This window comes from Monodon monoceros, unplaced genomic scaffold (genome assembly GCF_005190385.1).
Source record: "Monodon monoceros isolate NGI ecotype Baffin Bay Population unplaced genomic scaffold, NGI_Narwhal_1 Super_Scaffold_21, whole genome shotgun sequence".
Lineage (NCBI taxonomy): Eukaryota > Metazoa > Chordata > Mammalia > Artiodactyla > Monodontidae > Monodon > Monodon monoceros.
In genome coordinates this window covers 120004579-120025540 of record NW_021703778.1, presented here as the reverse complement: position 1 = coordinate 120025540, position 20962 = coordinate 120004579, and the positions used below count along the sequence as shown (strand labels likewise).

Sequence of the window (20962 nt, the reverse complement as noted above, 5' to 3'; positions counted from 1 at the left end):
TACAAGTTTGTGCTCTATGTCTGTGAGTCTGTTTCTGTTTTGTATATACATTCATTTGTGTTATCTTTTTAGATTCCACATATAAGTGATATCATATAGTATTTGTACTTCTCTGATTTATTTCACTGAGTGGCAAATGACAATATTTCACTCTTTTTTATGGCTAATATTCCAGTGTGTGTCTGTGTGTCATATATATATATATATATATATATATGTGCCACATTTTTTTAATCCAACCATCTGTTGATGCACATTTGGGTTGCTTCCATGTCTTGCTATTGCAAATGGTACTAAAACTAGATTATCTTAAAACTGCTCTGATTTCAACCCATGTCAAAGATGAATTCAATGAGACTCAAACTGAATATTGATCAATACTCAAAAAATATTATTTATGGAGTTTTTTAAAACACGATACAGAATACATTTAAAGATAGAACATTATAGGAAATTCCCTGGCAGTCCAGTGGTTAGGACTCTGCGCTTTCACTGCCAAGGGCCCAGGTTTAATCCCTGGTCAGGGCACTAAGATCCCACAAGCCACAAGCCATGAGGCACCGCCAAAAAAAAACCAGAACATTATACTTAATGGAGACTTAAGAACAATTGTCCTAATTAAAAACTGATACAAGACAAAATGTCCCTGATACATTACTTTTTTTCCAGGAGGGATTCTCAAGCATTTTATAGAAGTGGTGTTGTGTTTGTAACCCAGGAAGCTACATTCTTCAACAAGCTGTGTGCCTGTTGGAAACTGTATCTGGAATATTCAGTGTAGTATAAATTCTTAGTGCTATTTATATATTAAAGAAGTCAGTCATGTCTCATTGTACTCAGTGAAAGCATAGCCTTGTAGTTTAAAAAAAAAATCACCTAATGTGTAGAAATTTTTTGAAAATAAAGTTGCTAAGGGGAGTTCTCTGGTGCCTAGTGGTTAGAATTCTGGGCTTTCACTGCCATGGCCTGGCTTCAATCCCTGGTCGGGGGACTGAGATCCTGCAAGGCGTGCAGCACAGACAAAAGAAAAAAAAAAAAAAAAAAAGTTGCTAAATATAAGCTAAATGTACAAAATGAATTCCACAGAATTAGAATAAAATTTTTAAAATGATCCTTTCAAGCAGAAACTTTAACACACTGGGTATTAATTTAACTTGGAAAAATATATCCATTTCCTGACTGAGATCAACTCTAGATAACAATTCTCAAGAAGATAATACAGAGATATAATAATACTTAAAAGTCCCCAAGGAAACTGCTTAATAAAATCACAAACTGGCAGTGAAATTCATCTCTTTGCACTAAATGAAATAAACTTTCCCTCTACTCTTACTCTATACCCTCTCCCTATTATCACCACCTATTATTGTTTTAACTACCTACCACTATATGGTAGTGGATCACTGCCTCAACGAGACTCTCATCATCTACATCTGACACTAATAGTCTTGTTTAAATTTAAAAACAAACAACAGCAGAGACTGATTTGAATGGATGAAGGAAAGTATTTCCTATCACCATCTGTTGAGATAATAGATATAAGGCTTTTCATAATAATACCATCAGTAACTTCCATCATTAATAATTATTCCCCAAAATGCTCTTCATCAATATATTTACACTATAAAATACTTTTTAACAAAATTACCTGGCAATAAGCATAATTTCCAAGAGCTTTATGAGCTTCATCAATAACTAGACACTTTATTTCAGCAGCAGGGCAAGCTCCTCTAGAAAGATCGTTTACCATGACTTGAGGTGTAAGAAAATGGACTCTTTTACTGCCCCATATTTCCTTCCTGGTGAAAGCTTGAGTAGATCCTGTAAATAAAAGTGACATTGTACATTCTAAACTCCTGACTGTTATCTGTAAAATATAAATAACCTGGCCTATTTTCAGAATGCATTCCTGCTTTGGTAATGTGCTTTCAAGATGATAATTGGACAAATCATGGGAATGCATTTTAAAGATTTGTTGGGGTCCAAATGTCAATGCTGGCTTTTACCGAAAACCACGACTAGACTGCCATTAAAGAATTCCTACAAAATGACATAATATTTGAAAAGAACAAAGTTCTTCAACTGGGAAATCCTTCTGCGGAAGAAACTCATGTTCACTTACCGATGGGGTATACACACATAATCACTTCAAAATTCTTTGACAAGATACAGGAATTCTCTGAAGATTGAATAAAGCAACCCTATTCATTAGAGCTGGACTTGCTACAAGTAGATGATGTTTCAAGGGAGAAGACGTAAAATAAGCATATTGTGATCTGGGGACTATTCCACACGGGTCAGGAATTCCTTTAACGCTATTTCCCAGAACGCATACTTTTCCCTGGGTCCCAGCTCTTAATTTCAAATTAGCCCATTCTAAGATACCTGTCATTTCGGCCATGTGGGACTGCGGGATACCCATCACCCGGTAGCAAGCCTCGATCTGCTGTGTCACCAAAGGTTTCGTGGGGGCCATGAAGACAACCTTGCCGGAGGGGAACCAGCGGTAGAAATTGTACATGACTACGGCGGCAATAAAGGTCTTTCCCAAGCCGGTAGGCAGACACACCAGCGTGTTGCAGAACAGAGCGGTCCTGGCGATGTGCAGCTGGTAGTCCCGCACCGGGCAATTAGTAGGGTAAATCCACAGGGCGCCCGCTGAGGTGCAGAACCCGCCATTCTCTAGACTCAGCTGCTGCTCTGCTTCGTACACCGCGACCAACAACACATCATCGTCCGACTCGGGCTGCGCCTCTGCCGCTTCCGCCGCCTCTGGTGCCTGTGCCGCTGCAGGAAAACTCGACCCGGAGATGCCAGGGCTCTGACGCCGCTCAGGTCCAGAGCTGCAACTCGGAGCCCCAGTGGATCGGGAGACTCTTGAGCCCCACGTCTGAAAAAGCGTTCTTTGCCGCCCGCTCATTAGGCCGAAGACCACCGAAGGCTTCTCGCAGACGCCAGCAGCTGTTGCAGCTCAACAGCCTCCCTTCCAAACCCCATCGGTTATCTTCGCATAAAAAACACTAGAACTAGAAGGCGGGGTTGAGGCCTGTTAATCCAGTTGAAAGTGCCGCCACTGAGTTTGCGTGGGGAAAATGATTGGCTGGCTTCCCGGAAACCCCGTGGCCCTCTAGGAGACGCATGCGCGTTGTTATGGAGCCGCCGCAAATTTGGTCCCCTTGTCAATTTCTTATCGACTCTAAAGTTGGGTTCCGTTTCTAATGACGAGGTGTCCGGGCATCATTGCGAAATTGATGCCTCTTAAAATGATACAATAAATAAACTTGAGGTCCAGAAACAATGGATACCCTTTTTTTTTTTTAACTTAACGTTACTGAGAGTCTAACTTGCCTTATTCCTTGTGGTTGGCCATGTTTTTAAATCGGAAGATGAGGTGAAAAACAAACATGTTTAGATAAAATTAAATAACGTGTCTTATTTCTCTATCCAGGCTGAGAAAACAAAATGCCAGGTCTCTTTTTCAGGAGTGGCAACCCATTATCTTATTTTTTTGCGGTACGCGGGCCTCTCCCGTTGCGGAGCACAGGCTCCGGACGCGCAGGCTCAGCGGCCATGGCTGACGGGCCCAGCCGCTCCGCGGCATGTGGGATCTTCCCAGACCGGGGCACGAACCCGTGTCCCCTGCATCGGCAGCGGACTCTCAACCACTGCGCCACCAGGGAAGCCCCATTATCTTAATATTTCGTATTGTTAAAAGGGAAGTGAATGGTTTGGTTCTGATATTCGTTGGAAAATCCTAAGGAAAAAAAAGCAAGGCGTCCTGATGCTCCACCATTACATCTTCATAAATGATATAGAGCAGTAAGCGTCGGGGTGATATTCTTCTCTAGCGATAGCATTCTACCTCAGACTTGGATACAATTCCCGGCTTCTCCCCTCTAAAAGTGGCGACCTCGAGTAACCTCTGTAGATTTGTTTCTTCCTGTATTGAGGAAAAGTACACACATATCACGAGGTTGTTTGGACCACTAATAATGTCACCCCCTCATCGCCACCATCAGCAAGAGCCATCCTGTGTGTAGCCACTTTACATTGTTTTATATGGTCAAGTGTCTGGACTTGCTTTTAGACATGCTGTTTATAATATGTTTGTATTTGGGAGGGGGAAGGGAACCGGTTGTATTTTAGTTTGAGTTTTAAAAGGAAAGTGGTGGAATATAGGTTGCTCTGATGGACAAGGACTGAGCCAAGTCAGATGTGAATCTTTAGGCTAGAACTAGATAAAATGAGATTAGATGTCTGAATGCTTTTGTTTCCTTTAAACAGATTAAAGACTTTAAATGCATAGCATTTTGTCGGTAATAAACAAGTGTGGGTAATGGCTGGTAAACAATCACTACTATCGGAGGTCGTCGCCTCACAAGGGTTCCAATTAAAAGAAGCTGACAGCTTGCGGCTTTCTGCGTAGTCCGCTGCCGGGGCCACATCGGCCGGTTTTCCCCCGGACTCAACAAAGAGGCCCGCGGAGCACAGCCTTGACGTCACTCAAACACTGGCCCCAATCCTGCTGGGTAGCGCCGTGACCCCGCCCGCTTGAGCTCCGAGCAGGGTCCGCGCCACGCCTCTGGGGTGGAGCGATGCCGAACCCAGGCGGGCTGGCTCAGTAAAGCGGAGGCAGCGGGGGAAGATGGCGGCGGCCGTTCCACAGCGGGCCTGGACCGTGGAGCAGCTGCGCAGCGAGCAGCTCCCTAAGAAGGACATTATCAAGTTTCTGCAGGATCACGGTTCAGATTCGGTACTGGAGGCGGCGGGGCGGCCGGGCTGGTGCGGCTGAGGGACACTTCACCCCCCCGTAGATGCCCGTACATTCCGTATTCCTCGGTGCCCCCGCCCTCGCTCTCCAGCGGCCGGTGGCCTGGAAGGCCGGAGAGGTCCCGCGTGCGCTCCCGAGCCACGCTCCCGCCCCTCGGGCCGGCCCTACTTGGGCAGGTGGAGCAACTTTACCTCTTGCGGCACGCAGCAGTAGCAGATTTAGAACCTCATTGAGATGCTTGAGTGAGGTGGAGGCTGTGTAAAAAAGGAACCCAGTAGATTTTGGGGGTTGAGACGGGGGGCCGAGGACTGGAGGCTTGCGCGAGATAGATCCCTGGCGAGGAGTGTGGGCTGTTAGGGAAATGAGAAGGGATGTGAAGATTTCGGTGGGAACGATGGTGCGATTTGCTTTTCTCATCAATTACCAAGCACTGAACACTAATAATTGTGATTTTTTAACAGTCTCGCTGTTTAACTTTTAAAATATCGATCCTTTAAATGACCTTTTCACCTGTATATTTAGGGGAGTTACATGAGTATTTCGGGTACAGTGGTCTCCCATTGTTATAAACAAACCAAGAAATCTATTTGGCATTCTTCCTACTTTTACGCCCTGCATTTTTCAGCACAGTCTCCATCTTAACCACTCTTCGTAGTCACAAGTTATTTTTGTCAGACGGCTTCTTTTCCTTTGGAAATTAATATAATTCATATCTCCTTAAATTGCAGAACGACTGTACAGTTTGTGTGCCCGCAGCATCTCCCACTTATCAGAAATAGCAGTGGTCTAAATGTGGTTTATCTACGATTTTTAACTTAATTTCCAATAATCTCCCTCCTGAATAATAATTCTGACATCAGCAAATACTTATACAACATCTACAGCAAGAACCGTACTCAGTGTTTGGGGATACAAGTGTGAAAATGAAAGACCATGCCTCAGAGACACCATTTTATACCATTTTACTATTTTAGTGGAATTATTTTCTCTTAAGCCAATCCACTTTTCACTGAAACAATAGAGTAGATATATCATTTATTAACGTGTAATGCCTCAAAACTGTACTATATTCATCAAATTCTTATAAAACAAATCATCCCAAGGTGGAATCTAATGTAAAACTGGCCCACGTTGGACAATTTCAAGAGACTTGGCTTGTCAAAATACTAAGATACTAATACTAATATACTAATCTTTTACATGCATATTTTACAGTGTTCATTCACATGTAAACCTATATTTGACAGTCACTATTTTATTGATCATAAGATATCATGGAGATATTTATATTTTGGATATCTTTCTGAAAACTTGCTAAAGAAATCACAACAGTGCTAAAGTAACTGCTTCTATTTAATCAAAATAGCCTTTCCCATGAGCCTTTATCATTTAGAACATTTCTCTCTAAGCGTTAGAGAGAAAACTGCAATAGTGATAGGTTCAGAAAAACTGCTTTATTGTAAGGTTAGAAGGTTAGAAAGATTAAAAGATGCCAGAGGACAACTTTGGGAAGGTAACAAAATGAGGAATCAAGCAAGGACCACAAGGTAGAAAAGGAAGAATAAAGTAAGGAAAACATGTACATGATTTTGAGATGAAGGAACATGATTTTGATGATTTGATATTTCAGTAGTAGTATTTCAGTATTCATCTGACAGTTTAGTCTTATATCTGAGAGAAATGGAATTCTACTGTTAGAGTTATTAAATACATTATTAATCAAGTAGGTAATATGTATTGAGTTCTTACTGTGTGACTGGAAATGGTTTATTACATTTACCCTTATAAGAAGCCTCTGACATAAGATGCTGTTATTAATCTTTCACTGTGATGCAGAAACTGAGTCTTTAGGAAAGCTTAGTCCCTTGTCTAAAATCAGACAGCTAGGATTTTAACCCAGATGGTCTGACACCACAGTCTATACATTTGAACACTATATATCCAGCATTGTGTAACAGTGTTTCTGGGTGTGCCAAGAATGGGTTACAGATACGTCAAGATAGAAATACCCAACATGGCTAGAGGCTCCCAGCGCACGGGCCAAGTAACATCCTGCCAGGAGCAGCTTTGCCCAGTTACCAAAATGTGCTTGCTGTGTAAGTGTGCTCTTCCGTGAGCTCCATGATGGGAAAAGGGTTAGTACACATCAGTGTAACCACTATGCAATGTTACAGTTCTAATCTTTAAGTATTTCTTATAATTACCCAATATGGTCTTTTTTAATATTCCTTAAATCTTATTTTTGTTATGAAGTAGAGTATAAAATGTAATGTTTCATTTCTTTTATCAATAGTATGATTGAAAACATAATTTCTAACTCAAAAGTTCATTTTCTAATTTTAGACCCTTTCTTACATGAGGGAAATTATTTTGACTAACCAGCTTTTTTCTTTATAGTTTCTTGCAGAACATAAGTTATTAGGAAACATTAAAAATGTGGCCAAGACAGCTAACAAGGACCATTTGGTTACAGCCTATAACCATCTTTTTGAAAGTAAGGTGAGTATTGTTACATTTTATTACCAAAATATCATTTTAGATATTTTATTCCCAAAAAGAAGCTTTAAATGCATTTATTTGCAGAATATGTTGACATTTTTCCACCTGTACTTTTTCTTAACTATAATCATAAATGGACTGTCAAATTTAGCATGGCTAATCTGTAATATGGCAGGATGTTTTGATATTTTGAAAGGGAACAGATTTTTAAGGACACTGAAAAGTCACAAATCTAAAGTAAGTTGCATTTCATTAATGTATTTAAGCTCTTGGTTAGACCTAGGCTGAGCCTTTAGAAAAGCAAATTTTAAGAAATTCTCCAATATATGTTAACTATGAAATGACCACCTTCCACAAAAAAAAAGAGAATCTTTATTAAGGAATTGATTGAATACTATTCATATCTCTGAGTCTGAATTGGTCTTTCTAAAGGTTACGGGTCTCATTACAGAATTTATTTTGTGAGATAGTTTGAGATTCATAATTTGTTGATTAAAATGCTTAATATAATATTCTTCCTTTGTTCTTAGCCAGACATGAATATGATAAACAGACCATTTTCCTTACAGCGTTTCAAGGGTACTGAAAGTATAAGCAAAGTGTCTGAGCAGGTGAAAAATGTGAAGCTTAATGAAGATAAACCCAAAGAAACCAAGTCTGAAGAGACTCTGGATGAGGTATGTATAGAATGTATTCTTACTTGATTTCGCATGTGAATTTGAGAAAAAGTATTTGCTTTACAGCACTGACTTCTCATAATAAGGGGTGGCCATTTTCAGTGAGCCAAACACTAATATGGAGTGGGTTATCTCCCTTGGGTGTACTCAATAAGGAAAAAAGAACCAGTGCTTTACAGTTAGTAAGCCTTTCCTGTGAAATACCTCTAGTTTTTTTTTTTTTAAAAAACATGTTCTCACTCATAGGGCCAAATCAGTACATTGTTTTTTTGTTTGTTTTAATTAATCAATTAATTTATTATTGGCTGCATTGGGTCTTCGTTGCTGCGCGTGGGCTTTCTCTAGTTGCTGTGAGTGGGGGCTACTCTGCCTTGTGGTGCGCGGGCTTCTCATTGCGGTGGCTTCTCTTGTCGCGGAGCATGGGCTCTAGGCACATGGGCTCAGTAGGTGTGGCTCGTGGGCTCTGGAGCGCAGGCTCAGTAGTTGTGGTGTACGGGCTTCGTTGCTCCACGGGATGCGGGATCTTCCCAGACCAGGGCTCGAACCCGTGTCCCCTGCCTTGGCAGGCAGATTCTTAACCACTGTGCCACCAGAGAAGCCCTAGCTTTGTATTTTATGTTGCCTCTATGTCTGGCCAGAACTTCTGAGCTTTCAAAGCTATTTTAAGGGCCTATTCTATAGCCAAGTTGGACTGAGTGAAAGAAACTGCCTTTTGATTATTTTTAGCTTTTTCTGATGTACGTGGTGTCCTAGGCAATATAAATAGTTAATTCGGGCCTGGCTGCGGGGTGTGGGTTCATCTGTCTCATCTTTCCCAGCCCAGGTTTTGTACCAAGGTTTGAAGAGCTAGATAAAACTATTTCTGAAATTGGGAGATTGGGATTGACATACATACACTAATATGTATAAAATGGATAACTAATAAGAACCTGCTGTATAAAAAAATAAATGAAATAAAATTCAAAAATATAAAACATTTTTCCACCAGTGTCTCCATTAAAAAAACAAAACAAAACTATTTCTGTAAATGGACAGCCTTAGTAGAGCTAAGGACAGCTCTTTGAAAAGCCTCAGTAGAGCTAAACTGATTATTATCTTGCCACTTTTGATAATATCTTGCTAACAACTAAGCTCACTCATTCCTAGCAGTGTTAGTATCAGTGACAATAATAATAATAATTTGATAAATGTTTTATATAGTGGGCAAATATTGAGCAGCTACTAAGGTAAATAGAGGTATAATTATTAGAAGGGTTACAAAAGCAGTTGGCAACATAGTTCATCTTCCAGAAAGAGTATTCCAGAAAACTAGAATAAGGGACGTATGAGGTAGCAGATAATATATCAAGAGATTAAGAAAATGAGCATTACAAATAAAAGTAAAAGCTGTAAGGGCTGGAGGCAGTTTAGAGAGATTTCGTGAGAGTCCTAAACTATATCGTTTTCTTTAAGACGTCTTTTCATTTCATTTAACTGGTCAGTGTGAGCCCTCTTTTTTATGTACTCATTGTCTTCCTGCCTAGATTCTGTAACTTCTTGACCAGTACTTTGCTGGTCCCTGCTGTCTGCTTTCTCTGTTCATGCTTCAGGACTGCAGAGCAAGTACTGTGAAGAAAAATAATCATCAAAATTTTTACTGGGCTTTGTATAAATTAAAGCTTAATATCAGACAAGCATGGTTTCTAGTTTCACTGCTACTCAGCAGCTTTCATAACTATCCCTCGCTCAATTCCCCATCCACATAAACTACTTGACATTTTTCCAGAAGTTCTCAACCTTCCCTTATTCCTTTCTCATTATATACTCTTGTGTTCTATTTTACCAAAATATTAACATACATAGTTGTAACCATTCTCTTCTTCCCAGTTTAAAAGTTCTCTGATCTTTGGTTTTCTTTTTCCTTTTCATGTCTCCCTCAGATCTAAGGCTCTCAAACATCTTCTTTTTCACATCTTCATCCATTCCTTTTTGATTCTCAAGCATTCCAAGGCCTCAGACCTGGAGTGTGGGAAAAGTCACTAATCTGCCTTCATTCTCTTTCATCATCATTCAGCCCCAAAATGGCTGTTCTAGTAAGTTTTCTAAAATATTTTGCAAACTGCACCCTACTCAAAAATCTTCAGTAACTCTATACTGTCTAGAGCTGCACTGTCCAATACAGTAGTCACTAGCCATACGTGGCTGCTGAGCACTTTGTGGCCACTCCGAATTAAAATGTGCCTTAAGTATAAAATATGCAGTTTCAAAGTTTTAATGATTTTTTTAAAATGTAAAATATCTCAACATTTTTATATTGATTACATGTTGAAATGATATTAATGCAGCAACTAGACAAGTTAAAATTACATTTGTGACTCATTGTTTTTCTATTGGATTGCATTTTTGGCATTCAAAACCTTCCAGTATCTGGCCCCTGCCCAGCTCCATATTTACTACTTCTATAGAAATATTCTTCTTTGGTCACAGATGTCTGCCCATTGTCTACTAAACTGTCCATACTTTTATTTCTTGCTTAGTGTGTCTCTCCTCTCAGCTTCCCTATTTGTCAGTTCTCTGTCCCCTTCAAGACCCAGGTCATCGGCTCATCGCTTCCTTTGAAACTTTTACCATCCCAGACTTTACATAACTGCCAAAAATTTCTGTAGCACATGGTTATATTATTTACCTCTACCTTATTCATCTTAATGCAGAGAACCTTGTCTAATAGCTGTTACTAGACTTTAAATAAATCAGTCATAGTCAATATATTTATTACCTATTATGTATTAAATAGTGGTGAGGAAAGTTTTCAAGTATGAATGAATATTGGACAGGAGAGAAAGTATAAGTTAGGTCAGGAACTCATACTCAGACGTCAGAAGTGACTGTAAAAGTACTCAAGCCAAAAACTTTGAGATTCATCCTTCATAACTTCTTTACATATAATCATCACCAAAGTCTGTTGATTCTGCATATATATATCACAAAACTGCTCATCTTCTGTCATCCTCAATGTTGGCACCCCAGCATAGACCTAGACTACTATACCAACCTCTTCCTATCAAGTCTCCCTACTTCCACTTTTGATTCCCTATCCATTCCTCAACTAGGTCAAACTGATCTGTTTAGAACACAAATCTGATTTTGTAACTTCTTTGTTTAAAACTGGTAATTGGCTGCTCAGTGACCTAAAGATAAAAACCCAGATTCTTAACATGTGTTATGTCTTTCCAGCCTCATCTCATACCATTCTCTTTCTTTCTTACCTTGCAGACTACTATTTTCATGCTCTTCCCTGCTATGAAAATGCTATTCTCTGTTGTAAACCTTCCCCTACTGAGTGACCTTCTTTTGTCCTTCAAGATACAGTGTAAACATTACTTCAGAGAACCCTCTCCCAGCCTATAGCCTATACTGGAGTACGTCACTGTGTCCTTCTCATGTTGGCACCCTGTGCTTCCTCTTTAGGTCTCCTAACACACACCTATATTCTGTTAGAGGGAGGGCCAGAACCACGTCTGCCAGCTCAGCTGTGTATCTCTAGTTCCTGACATATAGAACATGCTCAAATATTTCTTGAATTGAGAATAATTATGTAATATACAGTTGACCATTGAACAACATGGGTTTGCATGGGTCCTTTATAATATGCAGATATTTTCCAGCAGTAAATACTGCAGTACTCCATGACCCTCAATCCTTAGTTGGTTGAATCTGTGGACGCAGAACCATGGGTACGGAGGAATCATGTAGAGGGCCAACTATAAGTTATACATGAATTTTGGACTGCAGGAAGGGTTGGCACCCCTAACACCCCAAGTGTTCAAGGGTCAACGCTACTGTCATTTTTAGAGGCTATGCCGTGATCTACTTAATTGCAGCTATGATGTTACTCTCAAAAGTTCCTTTATCTGTGTCTAGAAGTTTCTAGCTCAGACCCAATCTCAGGAATGTAGTTCTTTTCCTCACTCTGGACTAAGAAATTGCTGCAAAGCCAGGAAATTACCTAAAAGCCAGGTCCGTTCAAGCACATTAACTCCAGGATAGCTTGGGACTGATCTGACCTCCCACCATGAAGCAATCAGGTTCTTGCAATGAAACCCAAAATGAGATCCACCATTTTACAAAGTGTGTTTTATAGGTCCTAGAAGTTCCATGTTGTTTTCATGTGTCATCAAAAGCTGTACCTTGTGTCTCCTACTTGAAGATTCAGTGTATATTAGCTAATGCGTAATTAGCTCTGAGAAGTTATGCAAAAGAGGCATGTTTAACTTGAATGCAGCATTTCCCAAACTTATATTAGGCCCTTTTCTTCCAACAATGCCAAGGAATGGGTGATCCATAAAAGACACTTTGTGAAACACTGAAATTGAGGCCCCAAGTAGGCAGATTGCGCCTTCACTGTTAAGACTGAGATATAGCCACCAATTTATTGTGTTTGCATTATACTAAGACCTCTAATGTAGGTAACACAACATGCCCAAGCAACGTGGTACAACAAAGGGGAAAATAATGGAATGACATTGGTGTTTTGTTTTTTTGTTTTGTTTTTTTTTTTTTTATTTTTGGTTGTGTTGGGTCTTCGTTTCTGTGCGAGGGCTTTCTCTAGTTGCGGAGAGCAGGGGCCACTCTTCATCGCGGTGCGTGGGCCTCTCACTGTCGCGGCCTTCTCTTGTTGCGGAGCACAGGCTCCAGACACGCAGGCTCAGTAGCTGTGGTGCACGGGCTTAGTTTCTCCGCGGCATGTGGGACCTTCCCAGACCAGGGCTCGAACCCATGTCCCCTGCATTGGCAGGCAGATTCTCAGCCACTGCACCACCAGGGAAGCCCGACATTAAGTTTTAAAATGTGGCTATTATTTGCTAATCGTACCTTATCCACTCAATAGTTATCTGTAATTTCTTTAATAAAGTCTTGATATTCTGATATTCTCACATAATATATGTATATTGTCATCCTCATTTTGTGGCTTTTAAATGTTTTAAGTTAAAATTATTTTCAAATTTGGGATATATGTTAACAGTTTTTGTCAAGTCAACTATATTCCTTAAAAATCATTTATTTTTCTGATAGAAAAGGATAGAGAAAACATAATTCCAACACCTAGAAATGAATGTTTAACATTTCAGAATATTTTTGAATATTTTCTCTGTGTATATTTATTGAAAAGTTGAGATTTTACTGTAGAACTTTCTACTGATTTGTCTTGTAATCTTATAAGAATTTTTCCACATTACTAAAAACTATTATATTACCATAAATATGTGGTTTTATTTTGCCATTATGTATAATAGTGTATGGAATAACTGCATAAAGATTTTTTCCTAAGTTTCAAATTACTTCTTGAGTATATATCTGTATAAAGAGAATTATCATACTTTTAACATTTTAAAATTGCATTCCAAAGAGATGGCACCAGTTTACACTACTAGCAGTAGACTTCTAAAGTAACGTCTCACTAAAACAAGCTTGGAATGGGTAAGGAAGAAAGTTAATGCTTACTTTTATAATACACTTTGTATTCAAGCTATAGATGTGACTTTCTTCTGACTTAGGGAGGCAGCCTAGCTTTAGCTGAAAGTTCTAATCCTTAAGACTCTGAATTGCATAGGGCTTTATACCCTATCCAGGCCTCACTACTTTCTCTATAAAAGATGGGGAAAGAACTGCCAGGTTGCTGTATGGTTAAATGAATGGACATAACAAAATCACTAGTATTAATACCTGACATTCCATATGTGCTTGAGAGAGAGTAAAGTAGTTAAGGCTTGGGCTTTATAACCAGGCTGCCTGGTTTCCAATCCTCCACAGCCACTTTGGAGCTCTAGGACCTTAAACAAGTTACTTATCCACTCTATCCTTTTGTTTCCTTATCTGTAAAACAGGGATAATAATAGTACCTACCTCATAAGGGAGAGTTAGTTTCTGTAAAACATTTGGAATGTTCTGTAGTATAAAATTCTATGTATTCTTAAGTTTACCTAAGAAATTCTTTTGATTCTCATAGATTCCTCACTAATGATTAGATTAACCCTTAGCTTTAAAAAAAAAAAAAATACCCTGATAATCCTGCTTTGTTCTAGGAAATATGCCTCTTATGGTAATTTCTATAGATAATTCCATTCATTGTGTGAACTTATTTTCAATTCAAGTCCAGGAACAGATGCAATATTACTTGTATTTATTCTAATTGGATATAATTTAAATATTTAGTAATGCCAATTATTGGTGCTAACACAACTCAAATCTTTGAAAAGATGTCACAATGATTTAATGCCTTATAATTTTATAGGAATTAAAATGTAATGATATTTCTAACCTCGGAAAATAACTGGATTCATTTTATGGTTTGATGAATAATTACTCTTGTCAAAAGAACATTGGTTTCCAAAGAAGCTGGAAGTTATTTGAAATTATAGGTGTGCTAGTTACTATTCTCATCACAGACTTGAAATGAGATAGTGAGTTTTTTAACTCAGTGGTGAACCAGAGGCAAAATAGTTTGTTACCAAATCTGTGAAATTCTTGTGACTGGACTTAGGTCACAGTTGGCTGTATAAGTATTCTCTTTGTCATCCTTCTAAAAAAAAGGACATGAATTAACAACTCTATGTGTGTGTTTCTGTTTCTAGGGTCCACCAAAATATACAAAATCTGTTCTTAAAAAAGGAGATAAAACCAACTTTCCCAAAAAGGGAGATATTGTTCACTGCTGGTATACAGGAACACTACAGGATGGGACTGTTTTTGATACTAATATTCAAACGAGTAAGTCTGAATGTAACCTTATCTCTTTGGCTTTAGGGCATGCCAAATATTTGTGTTGGCGGTACCTTTTTCTTGGCTGTCATTTTTTTTCCGGAAGTCTTTTACACCTGTTATTTACTTGTAAAAGGTTTTCAGTTCACTACTTGGCTGGGTGTAAATGAAGACCTTTTGGTCATTGAATAGCAAAAAATAAGGAAGCTTAGTCTAAACTTTGTTAATGCCCCAAATTCCGGCTTTTGTATTTTAATATAAAAGGCAGAATAGTGTTATTTTAATGGTGTAAATATAGGTCCTTTCCGTCTCCCTCCTTTAGACCATAATTATTTTTACATCCAGAATTTTCTTGATGAATTACTTGGCTTTCTGAATTTTTATTTCTTTTCAGATGCATAGCATGGTAAGTTCTGAAGTCAATTTAAAGACTTAAATCACTGTGTTTTTCAATTGGAACTTAACTTCATTATTAATTATAAAGAAAATCTGTTTTACAGGTTCGAAGAAGAAGAAAAATGCCAAGCCTTTAAGTTTTAAGGTTGGGATAGGCAAAGTTATCAGAGGAGTAAGTAAAAACTGGCCATGAACCAGTAATATTCTGGCACACGCTACTTGTGGTATGGTAACATAAAGAATTAGGTTTGAGAATAGGATGAAAATAATCTTTCGAGTCTCACAAATCAAGTGTTATCATTGCTAACTGATCTGGCACAAATTACATTCTCTGGATCGCAGACAGTACAGCCTACCTCAAGGTTGCTAAAAGATTAAGTGGGGGACTTCCCTGGTGGCACAATGGTTAAGAACCCACCTGCCAATGCAGGGGACAAGGGTTCGAGCCCTGGTCCGGGAAGATCCCACGTGCCGTGGAGCAACTAAGCCCATGCGCCACAACTACTAAGCCCGTGTGCCACAACTACTGAAGGCCGCGTGCCTAGAGCCCGTGCTGCACAACGAGAAGCCCCCGCACCGCAACAAAGAGTAGCCCCTGCTCGCTGCAACTAGAAAGCCCGCGCACAGCAACAAAGACCCAATGCAACCAAAAATAAATTTTTTTTAAAAGAAAGATTAAATAGGTATAACTTAAAGCACATAATAGAGACTCAAATATTATTTCCTTCCATGCCTGCCCCTTTTATTATTTTTTTCTTTGTAAAGTAATTGCTAGAATGTTTGGCTTTCTAAATTTGATTCTTATAAAATGTTAAATAGCTGTTGTACCACTTATACATGATTCAGAAAGGTAAAATATCTGTTCCACTGAAGTACTGATAGAAACTTCTAGGAGTCTTTCCTGTGGCCCTCTCACCTCTCACAATTTAGGCTCAAACACCAAAAATATCTTTCAAATGTTAAGTATGCCTTTACCCACCCTTACATGTGAGAGATAACAGAAGGAAACTCTGAAAAAAGGGGAAGTTAGGCTTAAGCTGTACTGACCATTGCAGTGTACAGTACAAAAGGAGATGAAACAGTAGGATGCCAAATATTAATAACCAAAATGCCTATTTAAATGCAGTTATGAGGACCCTAAATGTGTTATTCTTTGTACTGTGGTAAGACCTAAAATATTGTTCAATCATATCCAGAGCCCAAAATAGAATATAAAACATCTTGAAGCTAAAGGTTTAGTTGAAAATCACTTTTAACTGCTATCTGATTATACCAAGTTGATATATCAGGTTGAGCTATTTTTGTTTCTGTATAACTAAAATGTTTACTGGTAAATTTGTTCTAGTCAACCATACTCTTAAGTTCCAGTATGTGACAGATCTCTATCATTTGAGCTTTATGTAATTTGTTACATTTCAACAGAGTATATGGTATTAGTAATATATTCTGTATCCTTGCATCATATTGTTTTTGGTAATTTGGCTTTAAGATCCAAATTTGTACAAAATGACATTATATCATTTTGAAAAGTTCAAGTATTTACACTAGAAAATTGTTTAATGTGTCCTTAACTTTTTTCATTGAGGAAATAAAGGACAGATTTAGAGACTCTCACCCAAGGACATTACCTTAGGACATGAAATCCTGTAACAGAATGCTTTGTATGTAATCTTGCCTTTCTTCTGGCTTTGCATGCTTTTGTAAAGTATCATTAGTTTTGATTTTATGTTCTTGCCTTTAGTGGGATGAAGCACTCTTGACTATGAGTAAAGGAGAAAAGGCTCGACTGGAGATTGAACCAGAATGGGCTTATGGAAAGAAAGGACAGCCTGATGCTAAGTATCCTTTTTTCCTCTGTAATTAAAAGAAAAATCATTAAGAAAGATCACTTGAAGGTATGTAAATGCTGTCTAGGTTAACCTCTAGGTCAGAGATCCTGTCCAGACCAGTCTTCCTGATATTTAGATGCTTTTGTGTCAACACCTCCAATATACACAATATTTTCTACTGTTACAAAGTATTCTAACTTGAGCTGGAGTCATTTTTCTTCCTATAAGCTCTTAATTTTCAAGACCTAAACTGAGGTTTAAGTTTCCATCTTTGAAAAGCTACTATTAATGTTTGAAGGGTTTATTTAAAGGAGTTAAGATGCTCAATACAAACAACTGTAGCAAACTGTAGGATTCAGATATGGCTCATGGTAATTTTATGCTTCCATATGATTTCAGGCAATTAACTGGGTACTCAAAGCTTAGAAATGGAACACGTTGGGGATCACCAGTTGTGAAATGAAGGAGACCACAGGTCCAACATCATAGTGTACGCATTTGTGATTACAACTAGTGACAGTACTTTTCTGATAGGCCCAATTTGTGAACATTAAAAAAAAAAAGAAGAGCCATGACTCCAGTCTATTATGACTCCAGTCTATTCTATTAAGTAGGAAGGTAGTTTAGTTGTTGGTTCCATTCCCAGAGAACTAGTTGGACCAGTTAGAGTAAGTTTGGGGATAAAAAAAATTGGAAGTCCTTTCTAGTCTTATCAATTACAGTTACTTGGGAATATAATAGCCGCCTTCTTCTCAGCCTATCAAAATCCCGTGACCAACTGCAGCTCCCTCTCGTGAAGTATCTCAAGACCAGTCAGATAAAAATCAGTTATCTGAATTCAACATCTGAAAATTCACAGCAAATATCAGGTAGTACCTCATATGAACTTTGATTTAATGTAGTACCTCATATGAACTTTGATTTAATGTAACATATACAGTCAGCTAGATTGAAATCACTTGGGGCAGGGGTGGAGCATACTAAGTAGCAGTCTTCATCGAGTAGTGGCTAACTTGGCAGTACTAGAGAGGCATCCAGGTAAGGAAGATCCTAGTTCAAGCTGAATTTATCTAGTCAGCCTTTATTGACAGGTTATGACCTCCATTCACAAAAATACTTTTAGGAACCTCTAGGTTCCTATGTACTAGCCCCTGAGTCAACTATAAAGCCCTCCCTTTGGAGTTAATTACCAGTATCCAATATACATAATTCTAATTTTATTTATTTTTATAAATTTGTTTATTTCTGGCTGCGTTGGGTCTTCGTTGCTGTGCGTGGGGTTTCTCAAGTTGCCACAAGCAGGGGCTGCTGTTCGTTGTGGTGGGGGCTCTACGTCATGAGCTGTAGACGCGTGGGCTTCAGTAGTTGTGGTGCATGGGCTCAGCAGTTGTGGCTCACAGGCTCAATAGTTGTGGTGCACAGGCGTAGCTGCTCCGCAACATGTGGGATCTTCCCAGACCAGGGCTCCAACCCGTGTCCCCTGCATTGGCAGGCGGATTCTTAAGCACTGCACCACCAGAGAAGTCCCATAATTCTAATTTACAGTAAGGGGAATAAGGGGAGAGGCAAGTTTTATCTAATTTACCTTGACTTCTTCAACAGAATTCCACCAAATGCAAAACTTATTTTTGAAGTGGAATTAGTGGATATTGACTGAAATAGTAAAGGCATCAGCAACAATAAAATACAGCCTTGAAGAAACTTAGGTGTCTCATTAGAACTGGTTACTATTTTAAGGGAAGAGTCAACTGGAAAATTCAAGAAGTTAAGTTAGAACTTGTTTACTTGAGCCCCAACTTCTAAGAAATGTAATCCATTATAAATCCTTGAAGTTTAAAATATTTTACTACAGCTGTGTAGAATATCACTTAAAGAGAACTGACTTGCCTTTTACCTCATGTTGTAAACTAAAAGGCTCAATAAAAATTTATCCTACGTCTTGATTTGTGTTGTGTAAATATATTCATGTTCTGATTAGGTCAACCAGTACTAAGACTTCGTCAAATCTGGCAGTAACAGTAAAATTGTCTGGACAGCTTTGCCAGAGACAATCATCTTAAAATCTTTAAATATTTGTGTGTAAGGAAGGCAAAAGCATAGAGATTGAGAGGAAGCAAAAGGCTAAAAGGTCTAATAAATTGTCAACAATAGATGAATTCAAGAAAAGTATACTTCAAAACCAATAAACCACTAATACTGGTGAATATAAAGTTAATATTATTAGGTGACTTCCCCCCCTCAATAAATTCGTAACAATTATTGGATGAGTCTTCAGTTTTATTACAAAAACGAAGATGATCAGTTTGATCAAAATGAAAGCTTGCTCACAAGTTTTAACGTGAATATTCCAAATACAAAGTCTCCTGAAACAAGTTTTGATATGATTTTCATTTTTTTTAAAGGGATGCAAACATTCCATTTCCTCATTTATAATCTATTCCAAGACAATATTTTAATAAGTATCTTCTGCTGTTTGATCCAAATTCACAATGATAATTGAACCACACAGACAATATCTTGTCAGCAAAGGTTAAAAAGCCATTTTTTTTTTTTAAGGAGGAGGTAAATCCTTAATAACCAGCCCTTATGTATTTTCAGAACCTTGTACTACACTGACATGATTTGCAGTCAGTTTTTTTTCCCTACCCTTAAGGCTACAAAACTCTATTGCAAATGCATTGCAAAAGAATTCTAGACCACTTAATGCAAAAATCAAAAAAATAGTTCTCCAATAAAAAGTAAATTTTATAAATGGTAGGAAATAGTATCTGTGGTAAGCTACTAAGTGACATTTTCCCCTATTACTGAACAAATCATGTTACACAGAAACAGGGAAGACAAGTTATCAAATACAACAAGCTTATGCTATGTTTACATCCCTCATTAAAAAAAAATAATTTCAAACTTTTCACACACTCCATCTGATATTTAATTTTCCCATCAGGTTGGAGGGGGAGGATAATACTGTCCATAATTCCAAGGATTCTGATAATTGTACTGAAAGGAAAAAGCAAACATGTTAGCATACAAGAACTATGGCTGAGTTCTATATATAAAAATGTAATTAAAGCAGGTATATTTAAGAAAACAAGCATGTGTTCACTGCTGAAATTTCCAAGTCTTAACCAGAAGACAATGTATTATACAATCTGCAACCGAAGCAAAGAGTTGTTTTTTCTAAAGGAAAAAAAAAGACTATCCTCATTTATGCATTTCTAATAACATCTATTAACAAAAAATTCAATTATAATTATGTAAACTCACTTGATACCAGGCACTATAATTATATGCAGCTTGATTTGCCTGTAAATCACCATCAATCATCTGCGTAGATGATGAAGTTGTATCTTCTGTGTGTGCTTTCTTTTCCTCTGGTTCTTCTGATCTAAATCAAAGGTCAAAATGGAAACTTTCAGAATTCCCACAGATAAGTACTTTTAACAAATGGATAAGTGTCACCTGTGTACGTTCATCTAAAGTTCTTGACCACTCTGTTTTATATGATTTCAAATCATGAAAATAAATTACCACAACATAAAGGTGATAATTATCTTTAAAGGGATTTCCACAATGAAATGTCTTCTTTTAAGCATCCCTTTCTGATTCAGCAGGAAGTTACATACCCGTTTTCTGCTTTCCTTTTTAAAGAATCCTGTTCTTTTAGGAGTGTTTGATGTTCATCGTAAGCATTCAGAAGCCTGAGAGGGAAGGAAAAACAATCCTTTGGAATAGACAAAAGCCAAACTTAAATTTTTAAAGTGTTTAAGTTATTTCCACTTAGGGAAACAAAAGCATGTTGCAATGAACATCCTTTTGGAAAAAAAAAAATGATCCAGCAGGCAAAACTGCCCCCAGCTACCTTTTCTACGTTATCTGCTTTGGCAAACCGCTGCCTTGCACTTTCCTTCTCAGTCCACGTGGTTCAAATGAGGCTTCAGAGATACAGGCCTAGCCAATTACCTTACTACGTATCTCTGACCAATGACTGGTTTAGAGGTGATCATGTGACTCAAACCAGGATGTCAGTAAGTCCCAGGATTTTTGACTGAGCT

At 38.2% G+C, this 20962-nt stretch overlaps 3 protein-coding genes across 7 annotated transcripts in view; 1 reads left to right on the top strand and 2 right to left on the bottom strand.

Moving 5' to 3' along the window:
- Window positions 1–3019, bottom strand: part of FANCM (FA complementation group M) — a 56913-nt gene extending 53894 nt beyond the window's left edge. For 3 of the 4 annotated variants that reach the window (XM_029238178.1, XM_029238176.1, XM_029238177.1), the window contains exons 1-2: window positions 2386–3019; window positions 1649–1821 (exon numbers count right to left, since the gene is read on the bottom strand). In XM_029238178.1, coding sequence (XP_029094011.1) covers window positions 1649–1821; window positions 2386–2920 — 708 coding nt within the window. In that variant the 5' untranslated portion in view covers window positions 2921–3019. The remainder of the gene's footprint in view (window positions 1–1648; window positions 1822–2385) is intronic. The other variant, XM_029238179.1, reaches the window with a different exon arrangement.
- Window positions 3020–4291: 1272 nt separating this feature from the next.
- FKBP3 (FKBP prolyl isomerase 3) lies at window positions 4292–18853 on the top strand. The gene is made up of 7 exons (XM_029237810.1): window positions 4292–4753; window positions 7169–7270; window positions 7840–7947; window positions 14559–14694; window positions 15186–15253; window positions 16823–16920; window positions 18513–18853. The coding sequence occupies exons 1-7, from the start codon at window positions 4646–4648 to the stop codon at window positions 18565–18567; spliced, it is 675 nt and encodes a 224-aa protein (XP_029093643.1). The 5' UTR covers window positions 4292–4645; the 3' UTR covers window positions 18568–18853.
- Window positions 18854–19165: 312 nt separating this feature from the next.
- Window positions 19166–20962, bottom strand: part of PRPF39 (pre-mRNA processing factor 39) — a 37285-nt gene continuing 35488 nt past the window's right edge. The window contains exons 14-16 of one of the 2 annotated variants that reach the window (XM_029237809.1): window positions 20534–20608; window positions 20175–20295; window positions 19166–19907 (exon numbers count right to left, since the gene is read on the bottom strand). In XM_029237809.1, coding sequence (XP_029093642.1) covers window positions 19851–19907; window positions 20175–20295; window positions 20534–20608 — 253 coding nt within the window. In that variant the 3' untranslated portion in view covers window positions 19166–19850. The remainder of the gene's footprint in view (window positions 19908–20174; window positions 20296–20533; window positions 20609–20962) is intronic. The other variant, XM_029237808.1, reaches the window with a different exon arrangement.

Bases quoted from the DNA above. Each gene is read 5' to 3' on its own strand.
- FKBP3 (XM_029237810.1), top strand. From the start codon at position 4,646: ATGGCGGCGGCCGTTCCACAGCGGGCCTGGACCGTGGAGCAGCTGCGC. The intron at 7,271-7,839 runs GTGAGTATTGTT...TTTTCCTTACAG, and splicing joins ACCATCTTTTTGAAAGTAAG to CGTTTCAAGGGTACTGAAAG. The intron at 16,921-18,512 runs GTATCCTTTTTT...CTTCTTCAACAG, and splicing joins AAAGGACAGCCTGATGCTAA to AATTCCACCAAATGCAAAAC.